Source organism: Pan paniscus, chromosome 6 (genome assembly GCF_029289425.2).
Source record: "Pan paniscus chromosome 6, NHGRI_mPanPan1-v2.0_pri, whole genome shotgun sequence".
In the NCBI taxonomy this organism is placed as follows: Eukaryota; Metazoa; Chordata; class Mammalia; order Primates; family Hominidae; genus Pan; species Pan paniscus.
Window position 1 is genome coordinate 12,326,853 of NC_073255.2, and position 21,298 is coordinate 12,348,150.

The following is a 21,298-nucleotide window of genomic DNA, read 5'->3' on the forward strand; positions in this document are numbered from 1 at the left end:
AATTTAAAGATTAAGTATGAGATTGGTGTTGTTTATGAGAAAGCAGAGTGTTGCTGTATTTTCTTTCCAGGGCTTGTACAACATGGGCAACATGCCTATTTGGCCTTTGCTTGGATACTCAGCCCGAGAGATGAACAACTGTTATTTAAAAGACCTGCTGTAGAAGCTCTAGACATTGTGTGATAAAACTGGAGATTTAACACACATTCTATGAGTTCTGCTCTTGACTAAGCTTACTCTCTCTACACAGAAGTAGGCAGTTTAATTTCAACACAGGATTTTCACATTATCTTAAGCTCCTACTGTCTCCTACTGACTAAGAATTTCTGCTATTTGAAAATGAGTTTATTTTGATTGTTCCCACAGTTTTAGAATCAATCTCAATCATCGAGAGGTGAATAACTCAGTTTCAAAGCTTAAGCATGGTAAAAAAAAAATATATATATATATATATATATATATATAAATATATGTAAAATAAAAAACCAGCTTATGATGGGGGCAGCAGTGGAATCGGAAAAAAAGAGAGTGAACCGATAAGAACAACATCATCAACATATTAGAAGCAGAAGAGGGAATTTTTTAGAATTACATAGTAACGTTTAGATGCCAAATTTGTCTACTGAGACATGAGAGACCCTGAGAGTCCCACCATGCTGGACAAGCTTGTTGCTGCTGACACAGAAACAAAGTGACATGCAGAAGGCTATGAATTCCAGTAACACAGACTCAGGGCCTAGAATAGAGGTTCTCACCTTGGCTGCTCAGGAGAATCCCTTGGAGAGCTTTGAAAACCACAGCACTCACACTCTACTCCCAGAGATTCGGATTTCGTTCCTCTGGGAAAGGGCATTAGTACTATCCAAAAGCTCCCTAGGTGATTCCACTGTGAGCTAAGATTGGGAAGCCCTGGGCTACCATGGAGGATACAGGTGAGGAAGGTAAGGGAAGGAGGGAGGGGGAGGGAAGGAGGGGGGGAGGAAAGGAGGGAGGGGGGAGGGAAGGAGGGAGGGGGGAGGGAAGGAGGGAGGGGGAGGGAGGGAGGGAGGGTGGAGGGGGAGGGAGGGAGGGAGGGTGGGGGGGGAGAGAGAGAGAGCGAACAACTGAGTATAAATTCTCCATTCAATTCACGAAGAGGGGAAAGCAACAAACCATAGAGCAGTTCACTTTTGCACCAAGCAATTTATATAATGTTTAGTATTTGCTAAAGTATTGTACTCTTACCATTCTTACACTTCCAGATGATGTCTCTAAACACTGGATGCCATTTAACTGCTAGGCTCACAATAAATCTATTTCATAATAGCCATTTTTGTGTTATGTACAACCTGTTCTCCCAATCACTCTGGTGAAATCAGAGGTGAATCCAGCACAACCCTATTCACTTACTTTAATTCCCTGTGATCCATAGCCAGGGGGGCCAGGAGGGCCAGGCAAGCCTTTCTGCCCAGTATCACCCTGTTAGAAGATGGGGAGAATTTGAAGACAAAATGTAAGAAGATCGAAGAAGAAACAACGTTAAGTATTACTACTCTCAGCTGCATTCTTACTTCAGTCTGACCAGGACTTTCATGCTGCCTATAAGCTACTTCCTATTTTACTTAGAGTGCTTCCCCAATATTTTTAAACCACAGAATTCTATGCAAACAAAACCTTAAATATAATCCAAATAAAAATTAAGCAGTAAGCAGAGCTGCTGGGCCTAAGCAGAAATGGAGGCCCAGGGCCTCATCTGCTTGGGCCCCCTTCACTGCCCTACCACCAAGCCCAAGAACACCAGGGCTGCCCTGCACCACATATGAAAACCACTGACATGTGGCTCCACATAGCCTTAAGATGTTGCTCCATTTCAATATAAGGTGTGATTTCACTGGGGTTGCAGTTAAAGATTCAGTGGATATCAATGTCCAAAATTTTAGGAAAATATGTAGATGAAGCTATAAGCAAGTGTAGCATTTCCCAGTATCTGTTCATAAACTGAGCCCATGTTTCTTTGGAAACACTTCGTGGTGGAATAAGATTGGAAAATAGCATGCGCTTTCCCTTGGAGATCTCCAGTGCACACTAATATAGTAGACTAATGGCTCTAACAAGTCCCACAACAAAGAAATTAGTGTAACGTTGCTTATCCCAGAAGTTCCTAAATTAACATTGGATGGAAGAAGACTTCAGAAATGCTGGGTTAATATAAGTTATTGTATAAGTCAGTCTTTTACTTTCCAGTATTAAAAAAGCTTGACTTTTTCTGATTATAAGAGGAATACCTGCCCATTGCAAAAAAAAAAAAAATTAAACAGAAATAAAGATGACATGAACAAGAAAAATAGACCCATCTTCCCATCACCCAGTGATAATGACTACTAACATCTTGGGGGGATCTTCATCCATTTAAAGTGATCTAGAAGGTTCAAAAATAGCATACCGCCAAAATTGAGTTGATGGACAAAACAGAGATAAACTGAGAATCTTGGTAATTCTGGGATGCTCAGTAAAATCTTTGACTCATACAGCCTTTTCCCTCTCCTCTCTGAGAATGGGCTCTAATTCACTTCTGTGCATTTTCGGCATGAATATACCAATTCAAAATTTGCATTTGTGGTGGGTGGTTCATTGACATCTATTTTCCCTATTGAACATGCTTGCTACTTCTTTACCCTACTTTCGAACAAATCAAAGAAAGTTGTTGAGCAAGTGAATGAATAATTAAAACTAGGTTTCTCAAACTCAGCACTATTAACATTTTGAGCTGAGTCACTCTTTCTGATGGGAGGCTGTCCTGGGCATTGTAGAACGGTTGGCAGCATCTCTGGACTTGATCTACTACAATAAAAAAATGCCCCTAGACATTGCCACATGTTCTCTGAAGCCAGGGAAGGGAAACAAAGTCTCCCTCTTTGAGAAACACTGGATTAAAAGAATAAAAGGGTGAATAACCACCAAACTGAAGGAGACATAGAAAGGAGGGAAACTGGGCCAAAAGAAGTTGCTCTCATCTTCTCCAGGGACAATCAATCTAGACCCTTGTACTGCCACCCTGCCAGTGTAGCTGTGGCACAAAGGGCACAATGACACATTAGCAGGTGACCTGTTAAAAAGCCACCTGAGGCACCTCTGCCAAAGTAAAGATGTGCTTCTTGACGACGGCGCAGCCTCTAAGAAACCCAGAAATGTTCTGAGCACTTCGCAATTAAAAAGAGGTTGACTTGCTCATTTCTTTTGGGGGAAGTGAATGGCTTTATAAACTCGAATGTTCTATTTTACTGAACGTTCACCTGATATGAAAAATAAGACTTTTCATCAGTCACCAAGAAAAAAATAAGTCAATACCAAGATGAACACTTATTATGAAGTTACTGTTCCCTTGTTTGTCACTGATGATATCTGACCCTCACACAAAGCACTGGGCTGAGGACTCACCTTTGGCCCTTGGGTTCCTACGCCCCGAGGCCCAGAAGGACCTGGAGGGCCTCTGACCCCAGGCTCTCCCTGAAAAGACACAACAAATAATGAGTTACTAATTTTTTAAAGACTTTATGTTTTTTTCAATATATATATTTTAATATCAAAAACTTCTTGAATGTGACTAAGGTATTAATTGAACCCTCTTCTCCTAGATCACTTTTCTATTACCACCTAGGCAATCTTCAAACCAACAGATCCAGGTCCATTTCAAATTAATCAAGTCAATTAACTTCTTGGCAACATTAACTTTTTTCAGAACTCCCTTCTCTAGAATTTGGAAAAGTAATTACGAGTGTTGTGAATAGAGGATGGAAGAAGAGATAAGAATAAAAAACAACCATTAAGAAATATAATCATATTCTAAGCTAGTTGCTTTTATCATTGTATGCAACAAAGATTATGCTATTTGAGTTATGATGTTTCTGCCACCTCATTAACTGGAACTGCAGGGTAAACTCTAAAAAGGATTTTCAGCTTCACTAAGGCATGACAGCTTCATAGCTGGCAACTATTACCAGAAAATTGGTGGCACCTGATGAGGGTAGGTGACGCCCTGTGGCTAGACCTACTAGAGATGCTAATGATGGGAAGAAGGAGAGAAATAAAAATTGCTTCATTAGCCACCTTCTGTATTCCCAAGACTATGCCATGTACGTTCATATATGTTATTTGATATAATTTAGTACTCACAATAATCCTGCATTATAATGATGTCTAGTTTATGTAACTTCTCTGAACCTTGGTAAATTCATCACATATGTAGAAAATAATATCTACATTTCATAGGGCTCAGAATTAAGTGAGACAAAGCTTGTGTTTCTATCATGATTTTTACCACAGAATAGGCACTTGGTATATGTCAGCTCCACTCACCTATTTTATTAAAGTGGAAGCTAAGGTTTGCCCAAGTCTGCACAGCTATTAAGGTGCAGGTCTAGAAGGATGTAGAAAAACAGGAACCCTCATAATTGCTGGTGCAGCCACTTTGGAAAACAGTTTGGTGGTTTAAGGTTCAACATAAATTTGCCAAATGATACAGTCATTTCACTCCTACATATACACCCAAAGAAAATAAAAATGTATGTCCACTTAGAGACTTGCATATGAATGCCCTTAGCAGCATTATTCATAATCATCCAAAACTAGAAACAGCCTAAATGCCTAAATGCCCATCAACTGGTGAATGGACAAAGTGCTGTAAATTCAGCAATAAAAAGGAATAAACTATGAATAAATGCCATAACATGAATGAACCTCAAAAACATTACTACTGATGAAAGAAGCCAGATATATGATTACATTTATAAATAATATCCAGAAAAGGTAACTCTATAGAAACAAAAAGTAGATTAGTCATTGCCAGGGGCCAGGGACAGCAACATGGATTAACTATAAATGGTCGTGAGGGATTTTACTGGGGGGATAAAAATGACCTAAAACTGATTTATGGTGATGGCTGTACAGCTTAGTAGCAAATTTACTTAAAGAACCATTGAATTTTATACTTAAAAAGGATGAATTCTATAATGTGTAAAATATGCCTGAATAAAGTAATAAAGAAAAAGAAGAACCAGGGTCAGGCTTTGAACTACCACCCAAGACCTTTGCCTTAGGTCCTGTTTTGCCCATATCCTGTTACCAGCTAAACAGCTTCCAGCTTCCAGCTTCCAACACTGCAAAAACCATAAATTACAAGAAATGTTGAAGTTGTTCATTCAGAAAAACAGTCCATCTTTTAATTTACTTTCTACTTATAAACTCTAAAATACTTCTAGATAACACAAGCCCTTAAAAGGACGGGGGCCATTTTAAAACTGTACTTTATTACTGACTTAATTCTTTTAATATCTACTTTCATAATTACGTATTTCTATTTTGCTTACAGACCACTTTTATTATACTGTCTCCATCTGTTCCACTTAGTACTTAGCTGCTTCTAAGGCTACGGGTGCTAATTATCTCTTTAACACCTCTCTCCTACTGACTCCCATCTTTGAGTGTCCCCAAGTTCCTGCCGGCTGAAAGGATCACTCCAACATCAAGGGCTCCAAGTAGAGAACATGAAAACCCTGTAGTACATACATTTCCATTAGCACTCCTTTCTTGAGTACCTATGAAGTACTTTCAAAGGGAGAGTGTGTAAGTTCACTGCCTGAAGTTCTCCAACTACACCTGACTGATTCATACACTCTGCTACATCTTAAAAGGACATGTCTTTTCTCTTCCAAACATTTTGACACTCTCCAACAAAACAAGGAAGCATAGTTAAGTAAATCTTACCCAAAACCATTGAGCAAAGAGGAGTATTATTTTTGATAAAACATTCAATGATTTTGGGTTTTATCAAAAATAATACTCCTCTTTGCTCAGTCACCCCAACCCACCCCAGATTTGGTGGCTTCCTCTCATTCATTTCCATTCACCTGTGCCCTTCCAAGATGAGGTGAAAAGGTTAGGAAGGATATGGCCAGGTTGGGCGCAGTGGCTTACACCTGTAATCCCACCACTCTGGCAGGCCGAGGCGGGTGGATCACAAGGTCAGGAGTTTGAGATCAGCCTGGCCAATGTAATGAAACAGTGTCTCTACTAAAAATACAAAAATTAGCCAGGCGTGGCGGCAGGCACCTGTACTCCCAGCTACTGGGGAGGCTGAGGCGGGAGAATCACTTGAACCCGGGAGGCAGAGGTTGCAGTGAACCAAAACCACACCATTGCACGCCAGCCTGGGTGACAGAGTGAGACTCTGTCTCCAAAAAAGAAAAAAAAAAAGGAAGGATATAGCCAGACACCATGTGCCTCCTGCTGCGATACATTAGAGAATACACCACCCTACCTATCAATATTCTGGCCTAGAAAAAACTGAACCTGGATGTAAACACGTCTCTAGACCTACCAGCTTTGAGTGTCCCCAAGTTCCTGCCGGCTATTACTACCAGCTTACAGTAATAGACGGAAGAGGGAGAAACACGTTACACAACACCATGAGGATATCATCAGCAAATCCGCGAGTACAAATAACACATGCACTAACTGTGAGCTAAAAACAAAGGAGGAGTCTACTTTGATTAAAAGAGATTTAAGAGCTAATTCAATCAAATGCAATGTGTGGGCATGATTTGGATCCCAATCCAAACAAACCAATTGCAGCAAATGGGTAAGACAAGCTTGGAAATGTGAATGCTGGATATTTGCTATATTAAGGAATTGTTCATTTGTTTTAGGTTTGATAATAGTATTGCACTCAAGTTTTTAAAAAGAGTTCTTACATTTGAATGACACATGCTAAAGCTTTATATGGGTGATGTCTGAGGATTGCTTCAGGATAATGTGGTGAGGGGAGGAGTGAAGAATATAGCTAAAACAAGATCAACTATGTGTTGATAATTGTTAAGGAAGTGTGATATGTAAATGAGAGTTCATTTCACTAGTCTTTCCACTTTTGTGCATGCTTAATTTTCATAATAAATTGTTTTAATACAATTTTTTAAAATCCATAAACAATATCCAGCAAAAGTCTCTCCAGTGAACCTGAGATAGTGTTGCTGTAATAGACCCCCTTAATAATAATTCATGATTTTAAAGATACTAAAACTGGGCAAAGGGGAGGAGCACACAGGTAGATTCAACATCATTAGAATTTACATCTGTTGTGTGTATTCTTGGGATGTACCAAATGTTACATAATTTCTTTTTAACATAGGGATACGGAGAGAAGGCAAGATTTTTTTTAACAAAGTAGTATGTTTTAAGAAAAAATTTGGCACTGTAGTATTTAATTCATGATTTTTTGTGTGTGAGAATGTTAGCTAAAACCTCCCCTCAACTAGTATTAATTATACTAATACCCACACATGGGAAAGCAAGCGGGAAAAGCAGTTAAAATAGGTCCATAGTTTACCTCAGGCCAGCCTTGTCAATGCTCAGTGTTGCTATTCATTCTCTCCTTCACAGTCTCCCTTATTCACTTCCCCCTAACCCTCAACCTTTGGGAGTATCTGAAGGCCAACTGCAGTAGGACAGCTGACCCTGTAGATACCTTACTGTTCTCTCTGTCCCGCAGCCTCAGCCAATGAATTTAAGATGTGTTCCATGTCATCTGTGGTCCTTCAGTGTTCACCTAAAACAAACTGTCCATCCTTATCCATATAATTGTTGACATATAGCTATGTTTCACATATCTAAATAATCTTTTGTATCTTTCAAACTACGGGAAAATAATGACTTATAGCAATGCTTTTGTGAATCTAATAGACTTTAAATCAAGTCTTAACATTCTGCAGATATTAGAATTGGTCTGTAACACGGCATGAGAGTTGTTCCTCAGTGTATATGTACCATACTTTGATAGATGGGAACATTAGGCATTTAATGTTCTGAGAATCCACAGAAGTAGTGTCTCTCCACTATGGTGGGGTCTTTGAAAATGATCTTTTGTGGTTCCATGGGCCATGTGTCCATGTTAGGCCACCACACCAGGTAAATGTGAGCAAGAGAATTGCGGACAGGTCTTGCTTGGCCATTTGACGGCACTGGTTTTGTCATAAGGCAGCACCATAGGTACCTAAGAAGTGCGTTGACCTGTGATATTTTCAGATACACAGTTTATTGTCAGTGGATACAGCAACATTCACAAATAAAGGAATTACAACAGGTTCTCGCATAGCTGGACATAGCTTCCCACGCAACAGCTGAGGGTTGTTGGAGCCTGCAGAGGGAGCCCTTGTATTAGGAGATAATGAACAGACGTGCGAGCAAATTCTAGAGTCGCCATTGGTAACAACATCTATCACTTTCCTAAGATGACAGTCTTAGCCTTATCCCTAACCCCTGCACCCACTCTCTCAAAAGAAGAATAACGGACTGTTTAGATGGCATACCACTTCCTCTTGGCCCGCAAAAGGGATTCTAGATGGGAGATAGTACTTTCATTTTCACAGGAAATGGCCAAATTCAGGACTGTCTGCGGTATTTGTGCATATGAACTTAACAAATGATTCAGTGAAGACTACCTAGACCATAACCTTGCAGAGTGGATAATTTTAACTCCTTTAAAAATACACATCATCTTATGATAGTTCTAAAACTCACACATTGAAGCTTTCCCTTTTTAAATGAAAGAAGAAAGAGGAGAGCAAACACATTCATTCATTTTCTCATTAGTAAATCTTCACTTTGGTTAATATTAAAACTATTATAATAAATAATAAATAAAAATAATACTTATTAAGTTTATTATGCAGCAGGAACTTTTCATTCATTATCTTACCTGATCTTATCAACATCAACTTATTCCATTTTACAGATAAGGAAACTGAGGCTACAGCAGGATACATGACTTGCCAAAAACCAGGCAGTCCGAAACAATTCAAACCCAGGTATGACTCCAGAACCCATCTCCCATTTTGATGTTGACTGGGACTAGATGCAAGACACTAACTTTTCCATAAACTTTCTTCCAGCTGTCATTTAATGCAAAGACCTCGGCTGTTTGGCTGTGAAACTGTAAAAGTCCTTTCCCTACATTGCCAGTCACACCCTCTCAAGGAGAAGAACATCCTGGATTATAAGATTCATCCTGTATTACACAGGTCCCACACGACCTGCACAAGAATCCAGCCCTCTAAGTCTTCCCGTCCCATTTTCCCTCCATTGCTAATCCTTGGTTTTGCGGTTTACTCCAATGTGTTAATTGACTTCATTCCAGATCTCCTACCTATACCAGTTCTTAATCTCTCTTCTTATCCATCCTACAATGTGTGTGATTTGGCAGCGTGATGCATAAAATGGCTACTACCACTAATTATATTTTAATTTGTTAGAATTCATAAAGATGTTTTACATACATTAGTCTATTAATTTATCATAATAAACCTGTGAAGTAGGCATTATTATCCCAAATCACAGATAAGAATGCTAAGCCTCAGGGAGACTAAACGACTTGCTGAGGTCACACAGCTAATAAGTGGCAAGGTTTCAAGGTGGAGCAGTGACAAGGAAACAACCCACTATACCTTATGAGTTTTCTAAAAATATCAATATAATATTTGAGGAAATAATCAGCCCATTAGATTATTTTCCTCCCCCTTACTCCCCCACACACTAATGAGGCTTTAATCATACTCTCTCCCTTTGTGCCAGCTAAGTTCCTGCCACTCTTTGAGAAGAAGGTGGAAGCAAGATATACTTGTTCCAAAAGTGATTTCATGCTTTTCTACTTTGGGGACAATAAAAGCAAATTAAATTCACTGTGAAAGAATCAGCCTCTTAAGGATGTTCCAAGGAATGGTACTCTAAAGATTCTGCTAAATGATGAAACTGAGGAATGACTGGGTTTTAAAATAAGGTAGAAGTCAAAGTGATGATAGCAGCTGCCTTATGTTTCTTTCTTTCCGGTTTTTAAATAAAATTAAGATATAACTACTCCAACTACCACAAACATAGGCAGAACTCTGGAATGACTTACATAATTCCACCTATGTCATGTGTTGGGACCTCTAGAATACCTCACTCGTGGTAGCCAGAATGTCAATGGAAGTTTTAGAGGCTTTTTTCTAAGTATATGCACATATTGGCAATGTGTATTGATTATTGAATGACCGTTGTCATATGACTCAGTCATTTCTCAATGACACCCTTTAATATGAATAGGAAGATAGTACCAACTGTCAGCATGATCATCATGGGGATGAGAAAATAATTATACAAATGCTAGAAAACAAAGTTCTCAAATTGCTACATTTCCTCTCAAGTATTTTTTCACCTTTAAATTTCAAAGTATTTAAAGTATTTTCAATTACTTGAATCAATTTATCTCCTAAAACTTTAATATTCACCCCAAAACAGTTGTATCTCATAGTCCCTGACAATTTTAAAACTTTTTATTTTTTCCTTTTCTCAAAATCATCTCATCAAAGATAAGCAAATGATGGCCTTTTGCCAAGAACTTCATTGGAGAGGAAGAGTCTTTCTTATTTAGCTTGGTTAGAAACCTTGAAAACAGAAATATTGATACTGCCCCTTACAACAGTGAGAAGAGCAGGCTGTCTTGTACTAAAACTGAATATAATTTTCCACTGGGAGAAAGTTCCTCCAAGTCTGCATGATCAAAAATAACAGTATGTTTATGGTGATGTGGGCAATGAATGTTAAGGGGATTTACCATGTGTCTCCAGGGCTGAAGGAAAAGTACGTACATACTCATAAGAAGAGAAATACAAAGCTAGGAAAACAGCAAGGAGAGATGAAAGCAATATTGAAAGTCATGAGGTGGACTACTAGAGCGCAGCTCAGATTTTAGAGATCAGGCATATAACTGCATTGGGGAGTAACCTTTTCCTGGTCTTGGATATGACCCTTTCTGAAATCTCTGGGTCAAACTGCCTAGGGTCTAAACTTTGTATGGCTCTGGCTTTAATTAGTTCTGTTTTGGGCTGATTGTCCAGGCTGAAGCAATTTTGCAGTCATATTATAGGGAGGTGGCTTTCTTCAAGTCCACTTTGGAATTACATGCCCTTAACTTCATTAAGTCTGTATCCTAGGCCAGCCCTCCTTGTTGGGCACTGTTCAAAAATGGAGTTCCTTGTCCAGTCTATGTCTGCCAATGGAATTCACACATTCCTAATGCATCTCTGTGTGAATCGGTCCTCTGTTCCACCAATGCCTGTTGGTGGAGTGTACATATGTGAGCCATTGCAGAGAACAGAGGGGCAATTCAGATGCTGGGAACATTTTTAGAATAATGATACTCAGTGGAATTCCACATAGACTTGCATTTTATGGCTATGGGTCACTTTTGTCAAATAAAGCATGTATTTACAATACTCAAACATTTAAAGTTACTGAAAAATATTTAACTCTTTTGGGTTTGGGGTTTATGCTTCTCTTTAATGTTTATATAATTTAAGTTTTGACAATAGAAAAGCTAGGCTGAAAGGGGAAACAATCCAACTGCACACAAAACAGTGCCTAGATAGAAGACAGACAGCATAGGAGATTGAGCATCTGTGGATCAGGGTAAGTCATGCTTTCTGCTCTGATTTATTCATCCATTTAGTTTTTCATTCATTCATCCATATCCATAGCCCCTCTCATATACAAAACAAATATAGTATCAAAAATGTTTCTATTGTAAAGAGGCAAGTTGCTCAACCTTCTGGTTCTTCATTTCTTCATCTATAAAACAGGGGGACTGTTAAAAATGTCATAATATTCTGGAAATATTTAGGTAATACGTAATCATGACAATGATAATAGTAATTATACCTGTAATAACAACAACAATCCAACAAGTCTTTTCTGCCAACAGACTTATGCCAACAACTTGATGGTTAAGAGGTCCTAACCCCAAATCCAGGTTAGATCTCCTCTATGCAAAGATCAGGCTAAGTTCAACCACTCCAAGGCTTTGGAGTGAGTCATAGCTTTTTCTGTGATGATCCAGCTCCCTGAGAGGGCCTGAAAAAAGCTAAGAGACGGGCATGGTAGGCTGTACCTGCCCTTAGTGAACTCAGGAGAGCCACGTCTTATATTCCTTTTCTATGAGGCCAGAAATAAACTCTTATATCAAAGACATCAGGAAATCAGCCCTTATGCTACATGTACCTTACAAAGCTTTGGGGGTGAAAACACAGGAACAGAGTTATCTGCAGCTCCTCAAAGAGAAATGAGACGTATGGCATGTTTGTCCTCAAATCACAAGAAGTGCCCTTAATATCTAAGGCTCCAGTGAAGAAAAGCAGGCAGTGATGGGTGGGGCTTGGAGCTTGGTTTCCCCATCAACGAGCCAGGAGATTGGATCCAGGAGTGAGGACACTGGATGAGCACTTCCCACTTAGCAAGAAACCAAATTATCAGTTCCTCTTCCCAGCATGTTTCAAAGGTGAGTTTAAAATCGATATCTCCTCTCTCCTTCAAAGTTGTAGTTTTTACAAGAATTTTAGAAATATCTCAGAAGGTCTTGCCGAATTTGAATTAAATTCAAGGTAATTGTATCCAGAAGGACAATAACCACTGATGTTGTAGGGAATTTTTCCACTTGGAAAAGAGCCACGGAGAACCACAAGGGTGCTAGATGTCAGGGACTGCTTTTTATATGTTTTGAAACACAGAAGCTTTGAGTTTAATGTCTGTGTCATATGCTAAACACATGTGACCTTAACTAAACAGCACCAAAACCCACCATAAATTCATCGTCAACCTTAATGGTTTCCTCATTTCAAAACACATTTGTTTTGTAAGTTAATGCCTTAAGGCCACAATTTTAAGGCGACTACACAAAGCTTAAATGAAAAACATATCAGGATCCATATGGCTCTACTACCACACACACATATATACAGTTTCACTGTCATTTTAACTCAAAAGGGGAGAAATTTTGCACACATTTGGGTCCTCTGCTTCCGCTGCCATGGACAATTTTTGGTATTTTCAGAATTTCCCGTACTTTACCAAGCAAGAAGGGCAAAGTTAACTGGAATTATCTTCCTTTCTTTGCCAGTTTCTGTCTATGAATCTCCCTCTCTCTCTCTCTCTCTCTCTCTCTCTCACACACACACACACACACACACACACTCTCTCTCTCTCTCTGTGCTCTGTGTGTGTGTGTGTGGGGGGGTGTGTATGCGTGTGTGTTTCCAGAAGTTTTCTTCAGAAAAAAAGGCCACATAGAAATTTTGAAGCCCCTGTAAAAAAGGAGAGATGATTTTTAAAGTTACTTAGAAGCTGGTATTTTCTTTTAGACTTTCCTTTATTTTCAAGTTTATGATCCAAGTTCCCTTGATTCTAAGACCAGCTCACCCTCCTAATGTCTCCTTCCAGGGCTAGAGAAATTCTGAACAACACAATTTCCATGGGAAGAGACAAGAAGCAATGGAAGGAAGGAAAAGCAGGTGAGAGGGAGGCGTGCAGACAGGTAGGTCCTACCTAGTGCTCTTCTCCCCGGGCTCTGCCTGCAGCTGGAAGCAAACCATGGACTGCCGCTTCCACTCAGCCTTCCGTGTGGGCTCACTCAGACAATGGGAGTTTCACTTAAGACACATCTTCTGGCAGCATATTAGCCATTTCAAAAAAACAATAGGCAAGATGAAGTTTTGAACCCTTTGTTTCTTATCTTTTTCCCCCTAAAATGTAGACGAAGGCAAATACAGGGGACTTTTGGAGGAACATGGCATATGCAATCATTTAGTAAATGTTTTAGTCTGTATCTTAGATAATCTGACACAGTGAAATATTCATAAGAATTGGGTTTTTTATGTTCTTTTTTTTTGAAATGGAGTTTCGCTCTGTCGCCCAGGCTGGAGTGCAGTGGTGTGATCTCAGCTCACTGCAACCTCCACCTCCCGGGTTCAAGCAATTCTCCTGCCTCAGCCTCCTGAGCAGGTGGGATTATAGGCGTGCACCACCACGCCCAGCTAATTTTTGTATTTTTAGTAGAGACGGGGTTGCACCATGTTAGCCAGGCTGGTCTCAAACTCCTGACCTCAGGTGATCTGCCCACCTCAGCCTCCCAAAGTGCTGGAATTACAGGCATGAGCCACCACACCTGGCTAGTTTTTTAAGTGTTCTTTATCTGTGCCTAAGTGCCTGTATTTATTATTATTGCTCAATGTAAAGCAGTAACATAATAGTATAATTTAATATAACATCATGTCTAGTTATATAAAAAATTCATAATAATCTACTCTGTGAAAATGTAAATGATCATCTGTTTCCATTGGAATACACACATTCTAGTATATATTTAACATATTTTATTTCATGTTTTATTTTACATAGAAATAAGCTTCTACTTCCCTAAATATTCAATATACAAGTTTTTACCATTGTTTCACTCACAGCATAAGATATGAGGTTTACCTATTGAATTTCTCTTTCTATTTTTTTTTATTTTAGTATTTTGACAGGTGCTATGCCTTAAAGAAAAAAGAATACATCAGTACCCAAATTTGGTGCAGTTTATTGATACAGTTGAGGCTTATTCAAGGATCTGATGTAGTCCTCAGTCAGACCAAGCCAGATCCTTCATCGAAGCACCTTGGGTTTGTCCTGTCTGTACAGTGTACACAGCACTTCCAGATACATCCTCATTGGACTCTCATCATTACCCCCAGAAGCAGAGATGAGGCAGCTATCAAGATTCCCTTTTAAAGATGAAATTTAGTGCCATGGGTCTCCAATCTTTTATTCCACCTGGGAGAGGGCAAAGAGGCACTTCTAAATTTTGTGGCAGGGGCAAAAACCAAGGGGAGAAGTTGGCATTAAGCACATACAACATCTTTTCTCTCTAATGACCTGGAAACATTCAAAAAACTAAGTAAGTAGATATATTTCAAAGGAAAAATTCTCCCTTTAGGGTAATATTGATCATTTATTCATTTTCCATTCATTCAACAGGTTGTAGAGCTCCTACTGAATGGTACACCTAGTTCTGGTGACATGAAGTTAGGAGGGAACAAAGCAAGAAGCCTGCCTCCAGGAAAACCTTCACTCTCATGGAATATGCAGAGAAATAAATGAGGAAGATGATCTCAGAAAGTGATACACGCTACATGGAAAACATACAGAGGGGTTGGGGTAGTAATGCTTTCTGTATGGGTGGTCGGGGAGGTGAGATTTGAGCTAAGCTTTTAATAATCAGCCATCCTGGCGAGTCCCTGATGCAGGAATGAGCTGAAGTAGGACAGGCCATTTTGGCTGAATGTCGGCAGCCAGGGAGAAATGACAGAAGCTGCAGTCGGGGCATGAAGGATCTTCAAGGCCATGGGAAGTGTTCAAAGTCTGAAAGAGAAGCCACCAGGGTGTTTCTAGGAAGGAATGGTGTATGCTCTGATTTACGGTTTTAAAAGACCACTCTTCCTGCTAAGTTATAGGAGGACAGAGGTGGAACAGAGGGAAGACCAATGAAGAGGCTATTTTTACAGCCCACGTAAGAGATGACATAGTCTGCCTGGCAGAAGCAGAAAGAAAAAAAGGAGCCAGAGTTGAGATATATTTTGGCGGTAGCATTGACAGGATTTACCAAAGGACTAGGTGTGGAGGAAGGAGAGGGAAAGGAAGGAACAAAGGATGATGCTTAATCCTTCTGGCTTGAGCATGGAAGAGCCATTTGCAGGGTTATGGGGCAAAAATCAAGGATCTTATTTTGGATTATTTTAAATTAGAGATGTTTGTGAGAAGCCCAAGAGGGGATACATGGTAGGAAATTAGATACATGAGACCAGATTTTAAGGGAGAAAAGATAGGTATTTGGAAGTCATCAGTGTGTGGACAGTGGTTAAAGCCATGGGGCTGGACGAGAGTATCTAGGGAAAGAGTATGGCTAGAGGAGAGAGGAGATCTCCGACTTGAACCCTGATCTTGGTATAAGAAGAGGAAGCAGCAAAGGAATGCGAGTTGCTATCAGAGAAGGAGGACCCAAACCATAAAGTTAGTCTACATGTTCAGATTAGTTCCCCAGGAAGTCTATAGATAAGGGCAAATAACTTTATCAATTATTTCAGACACCTCTACTCTTCTAGCTGATAAAAAATTTTATTTTTACCAAAGTCACCTACCTATAGGTGCACTCTTAGAAGCTAGTACGTTGCCTACTTTAAAGTCTTACCTTTGCTCCAGTGTCTCCCACTCCACGTAAACCCATCGGCCCAGGGGGTCCTGGTAATCCACGAGGTCCCTGAGATGACACAGTAAGGGAGGGAGTGAGCATCCTTGTAGTATGCAACACTCAAAAAGGAGGGAGGGAAGAAAAAAATGTCCCACTTACAGGCACACCAGGATAGCCATCACCTTTGAGTCCTGGAGCACCCACTGGTCCCCGAGGGCCTTGGACACCCTGGGTAAATTCCAACATCAGTGATATCATGAGACTCAACTATAAAACACCTGGTCAAACTTAAGCATAACACCAGCTCAATATGCCAACGGTCGATTTCTAACCCGGGAGTTAGAAAATGACTTATTGCTAATATTTTAATTCTTAAAATTATAAATTTTTAGCGCATCATAAATCAAGAAGAAGTATAAAAAAGAAAATTTATTAAGCACAATGTGAGAAGAGTAGAAAAGAATACATAGCAAAATTTTGAGTGTGGGATAACTACAGTTTCCTATTGCTGCGTTAAATCTATTGTCTTCATTAATGGGGCCCGAATTACACAGGGAATAAATAAACCCAGATGAAAATAAAAACACATTAATTTTTCAAAAACAAGTTATGAAGGGATAGAGTTTGTGATTCATATCTTGAGACCTAGGAAAAAGCTGTAAATATTGTTTTCCAGTGATGACCTTAGGCATCAAACACTTTTAGTAGCGGCCCTTAGTCTCCTACAGAAAGAGCAGGGAGGGGTGATTATTGTCCTTTAGACAACAGAGTTTTCTAAGACTGATAACTGTCTCACAAACAGAAATCAGAAAATTTCTGACTAAAGTAAAACGGGGGGAGAGAAAAAAATTAAGAAGGATCTTTTAGAAGATTACCTACAAGTGGCCGGGTGTGGTGGCTCAGGCCTGTAATCCCAGCACTTTGGGAAGCTGAGGTGGGTGGATCACCAGGTCAGGAGTTCAAGACCAGCCTGGCCAACATGGTGAAACCCCGTCTCTACTAAAAATACAAAAATTAGCCGGGCGTGGTGGCGGGTGCCTGTAATCCCAGCTACTCAGGAGGCTGAGGCAGGAGAATTGCTTGAACCTGGGAAGCTGAGGCTGCAGTGAGAAGAGATCACACCACTGTGCTCCAGCCTGGGCGACAGAGCGAGGCTCTGCCTCATTTAAAAAAAAAAAAAAAAGGTTACCTACAAGTCCATTACGCTTTTATTTAAAACTTGTAACACTTCTTTTTACAACATATTCCACCTATCTGTTACACCGATCTGTTGTTGATGACTCTTACAACAGCCCTTGTCAATATGCAGCCCTTGTTTTGATAAAGAGCTGCTCATGTTTTAAAATATTTATGGTTTTTCTTTATATTGGGAGGAAACTCTAACAACAGGCAGACCTTTGTTTTCCAAGAATGTAGAAAGAAAGTAGCAGGACTCTTAAGAACTTTCCTCATATGCAAGCAAACTCGGAGATCAAATTGCCATTATTCCAAGTGAAAATACTGCCCAAAGTCCAACTCTCAAAAACTATTCTCAACTATACTCCAATAAATGAATAATTGACTGGGAACAGGGGAAAATTTTTTATATACTCTTTAAGCAATCAGAAACTTTATTTTAAAAACCAGGAATGCAACAGCTGTTATTTCCTATTAAATCTAAAAGGCTGTTTTTATGTGGTTAACCTTCTTAAGAATGATCATCTTTAGGAAATATGTGGCCACTCATAAAAATTTAAACTACTATTCATCATCAACAAAAACTCAAGGTGATTTTTTAAAGTTGAATGAGAGAAAGGAAGCCCATGGTCTTCAGGACAGGTAAATTTGGGTGTATTCCAACTACGGGGAACTGGTCACTTCTCAGAACCAATTTTTTATGCTATTCCAATTACATTTAAGGATGAAGCTCTAAACATCTGCATATGAAACTTGTCCCAAAATAAGTTTTCCACTTATCTCCATGTTTACACAAGGAGAGGGCCAACAACAAACTAAAGCAGTAACAGCTCCCCGGTTGAGTTAAAAGGAAAAGAAAATTGGAATCAAAATTTACTTTTCAGTTTTTATTTCTACAGTCCAAACTTAGAACAAATTGTCAGCAGCTGCTCTTGTTTAACGTCTGACACCACAGTGGAGGGGAAAACCATGAAAACACTCACAGTTTACAAACATCCTTTTTATAGAGATCTTTGTCCTTGCTCCTGCAAAAATCTCAGGTAGCTTGTTACTTCTATTATTAACAGGAAATATCAAGGAGCAAGAGGAGGAGCAGGTTTTTATTTTGGACTCCTTACCATATTTTTATAGATGGAATTTTGCCACTTGGCTTTTCTGTACTGGATTCAAGGAAATGTCCTACAAAGTTATTTACTTCAAAGTGTTTCTCTCATTCAATAGAAATTAGGGTAAAAATGGAAACCTAGTATTTTGAAATCAGCTTTAGGGGGCATCTGGGAGACCCCTGAAGTATTACACAAAATGAAATTAATGTGCTAAAACTTCCGTCAGACCTTCAAAGGTGTGTATGACCCTCCCAAAACTGAAAAACTCATGAACTAGGGAAGAACAACAGAAAGAGTATCATTAGAGTCCAGGGGAGTAGCAAAATGATTGAGTGAAGAGGCAAATATCTTTAAATACCATCACCTATAATGCCTAATAATCATCAACAGAAAACAGGTGAGGCCTATAAACTCTAGCAGCACATTTAATTGGATTGTATTCCTATTGCAAACAGAAGTATAAGTAGAGAGAGATGTATAAATTGGATTGTGAATACACAGCTTCAATCTATCAAAATTGTCACGCAAATATAATTGATCAAGGTCATAGCTGCAGTTTTCACATTAGAAAATTTGCTATTGTCTCCATGAGCTGTCTATATACCTTGTGTTTCTAAAGAGAGTGGTCTACGTAGTTTGGGTTACCTTGGGATCTGTGGGAAGTAGATGAACAGTTCGTCCAAGTTTGCCCAAGATTTTCCCAGTTTTAGCCCTGAAAGTCATGCGTTCCAGGAACCCCTTCAATCCCGGGCAAACTAAGGCAGCTGTCACTCTAGCAGGGAGGACTGTTAAAGCAATAAAAACAGGGGAGGCTCAAGATTCTCCCTTTACCTTTAAAAAGAACCACTCCAATTTATGTCAGTTTTATACAACAGGTTTTGCATCATATTTTATTTAAAAAATGACTCCATGTTTTCTTCTTTTAACTTTGAAGGTCATCAGTTTAGTACTTGAACCCTTTTATCTAGATAAGACAACTTAGTATGGGAGAATATAAGCAAGTTTCAAAGCTACGTAACAACATGCTATTGATTTTAAAAGTGCTAATGATGGGGCCCTGAAGCTTGTCCTCATAAACAGAGATATGCTGGTTGACACCTAGGAATGCTATACATGCTAAATTTTGCTGTGGTGCTGGGTATAGTGTGAGGAGGAAAAATGGTGCTTCGTTGCCATGAAAAACCAGATATGATTACAGAAACCTGGTTTCTTCTTATTTGTCTTTCCCTTTGAAATAACTCAAAAGGATAAATAAAACAGGAAATTTTTATTCAGCAAAGCTTCCAAGCACACATGCTTTTTTGGACAATGTTTTGCAGAATAGATACTTCAGCCACTAATATGTAAATGAAGAGGCCAGAGGCCATTTAATGCCTTGTATCACTGACAGTGCAAAAGAGCATTTTTCAAACAATTGTCTAATCAGCAAAAAATTTAACCATAAGAGCTACTTTTTCCCCACAAGTATGAAAAATAAACTACGTGATTGCTTGTTTTTTTAAAAAAGGGAATAGCTATATTCTTACATTTTAGTTAATCAATGTAGAAACCTCACAAGTAGAAAAACCAACTTATGCATTAAATCTACCTTCGTTTATTTCAGATACAGAAGAACAAAAAGAACATGAATAAAGCATACCTTTGGTCCTCGAATAGAAAGTCCAGGTTCTCCCTTAAATCCAGGTATCCCAGGTCCTCCTCTATCTCCCTGTACATTTCAAATAACATTTCACAGGCTACAGTTGTGCAAGAAATCACAAGCACACATAGCAAAAAAAACCATTGGCCACTCTGTAAAGAGCTTAATCTGTCCATCTCAGACCTTGAGATAGTATATTCTTCAAACATATTTGAGGGGACTTTCAAATCCTAAGTAAATAACACCTGTCAGTAAAGACTATTACTGCTGTTGGGAGAAAGTCCATTGAAACAATATGTGGCAATTCAGACTCAAATATTTCGACTTTAAGAATGGCTGAGAATGCTCTTAAAATTGAGTGAAGGCCAGGCACAGTGGCTCACACCTATAATTCCAACACCTTGGGAGGCCAAGGCAGGCGGGTCACTTGAATCCAGGAGTTCAAGATGAGCCTGGGCAACATGGCAAAACCCCGTCTCTACTAAAAGCACAAAAATTAGCCAGGCATGGTGGCACACCTGTAATCCCAGCTATTTGGGTGGCTGAGGCAGGAGAATCACTTCACCCCAAGAAGTGGAGGTTGCAGTGAGACAAGATCGCAGCACTGCACTCCAGCCTAGGGGAAGGAGTGAGACTGTCTCAAAAAATAAACCAGTCAACCAACCTGAGTGGATATCTCTTCGCTAAACTCTTCAATTATAAATCCTGGTAGATTCTTCTGAATAAATGTTCTAAATTCTTACCTGCATTAGGGTTTAGGATTTGGAAGACGTAATGAAGGGTAAAGTGACAAGCTTGGGACCAAGAGCACAAAATCTGGTTTCTAGTCCTAACTCTGCTGCTGGCTGTAGTTTGCTTGTCTGTGAAGTTTCAGAGTTAAACGGAATCATTTCTAAGGCTCTTCCAAAACTAAAATTCTAGTTCACTGGTATCATGATTTTTTTTTCTCCAACTGCCAAAGGGTCAAGGAAAAGAAAATAATCCCCAAGAATATATACCTTTGGCCCAGGTGGTCCAGGAATTGATGTTCCAGGCATTCCAAAAGGGCCCATAATGCCCGGTTCACCCTTAAAAAGAGCAAAATGCTCACTACATTTCAAGCAGAGAAAGCACATATAGAAGCAATATTAAGAAAAGTATAGAAATGTCTGCAGATTTTAAAATTATGTTATGACCTCTATCTGTTTCAAAGACCAATGTGAAAATAATTTGAGCATCTTTTGTAAACCACTGCTAAAGTTATTGACTAGTAAGATTTCAGTGCTTTTAAATAACTATGTTCAATTAATCACTGAATGTTAGGAACATTTTATC

At 39.3% G+C, this 21,298-nt stretch overlaps 1 protein-coding gene across 1 annotated transcript in view; it reads right to left on the reverse strand.

The window, feature by feature from the left end:
• The window catches only part of COL28A1 (collagen type XXVIII alpha 1 chain), a 199,480-nt gene that overhangs the window by 60,921 nt on the left and 117,261 nt on the right, over positions 1-21,298 (reverse strand). The window contains exons 26-31 of the mRNA XM_055115702.2: positions 20,983-21,051; positions 19,985-20,053; positions 16,223-16,291; positions 16,064-16,132; positions 3,418-3,486; positions 1,390-1,458 (exon numbers count right to left, since the gene is read on the reverse strand). Of these exons, the coding sequence (XP_054971677.1) occupies positions 1,390-1,458; positions 3,418-3,486; positions 16,064-16,132; positions 16,223-16,291; positions 19,985-20,053; positions 20,983-21,051 (414 nt within the window). The remainder of the gene's footprint in view (positions 1-1,389; positions 1,459-3,417; positions 3,487-16,063; positions 16,133-16,222; positions 16,292-19,984; positions 20,054-20,982; positions 21,052-21,298) is intronic.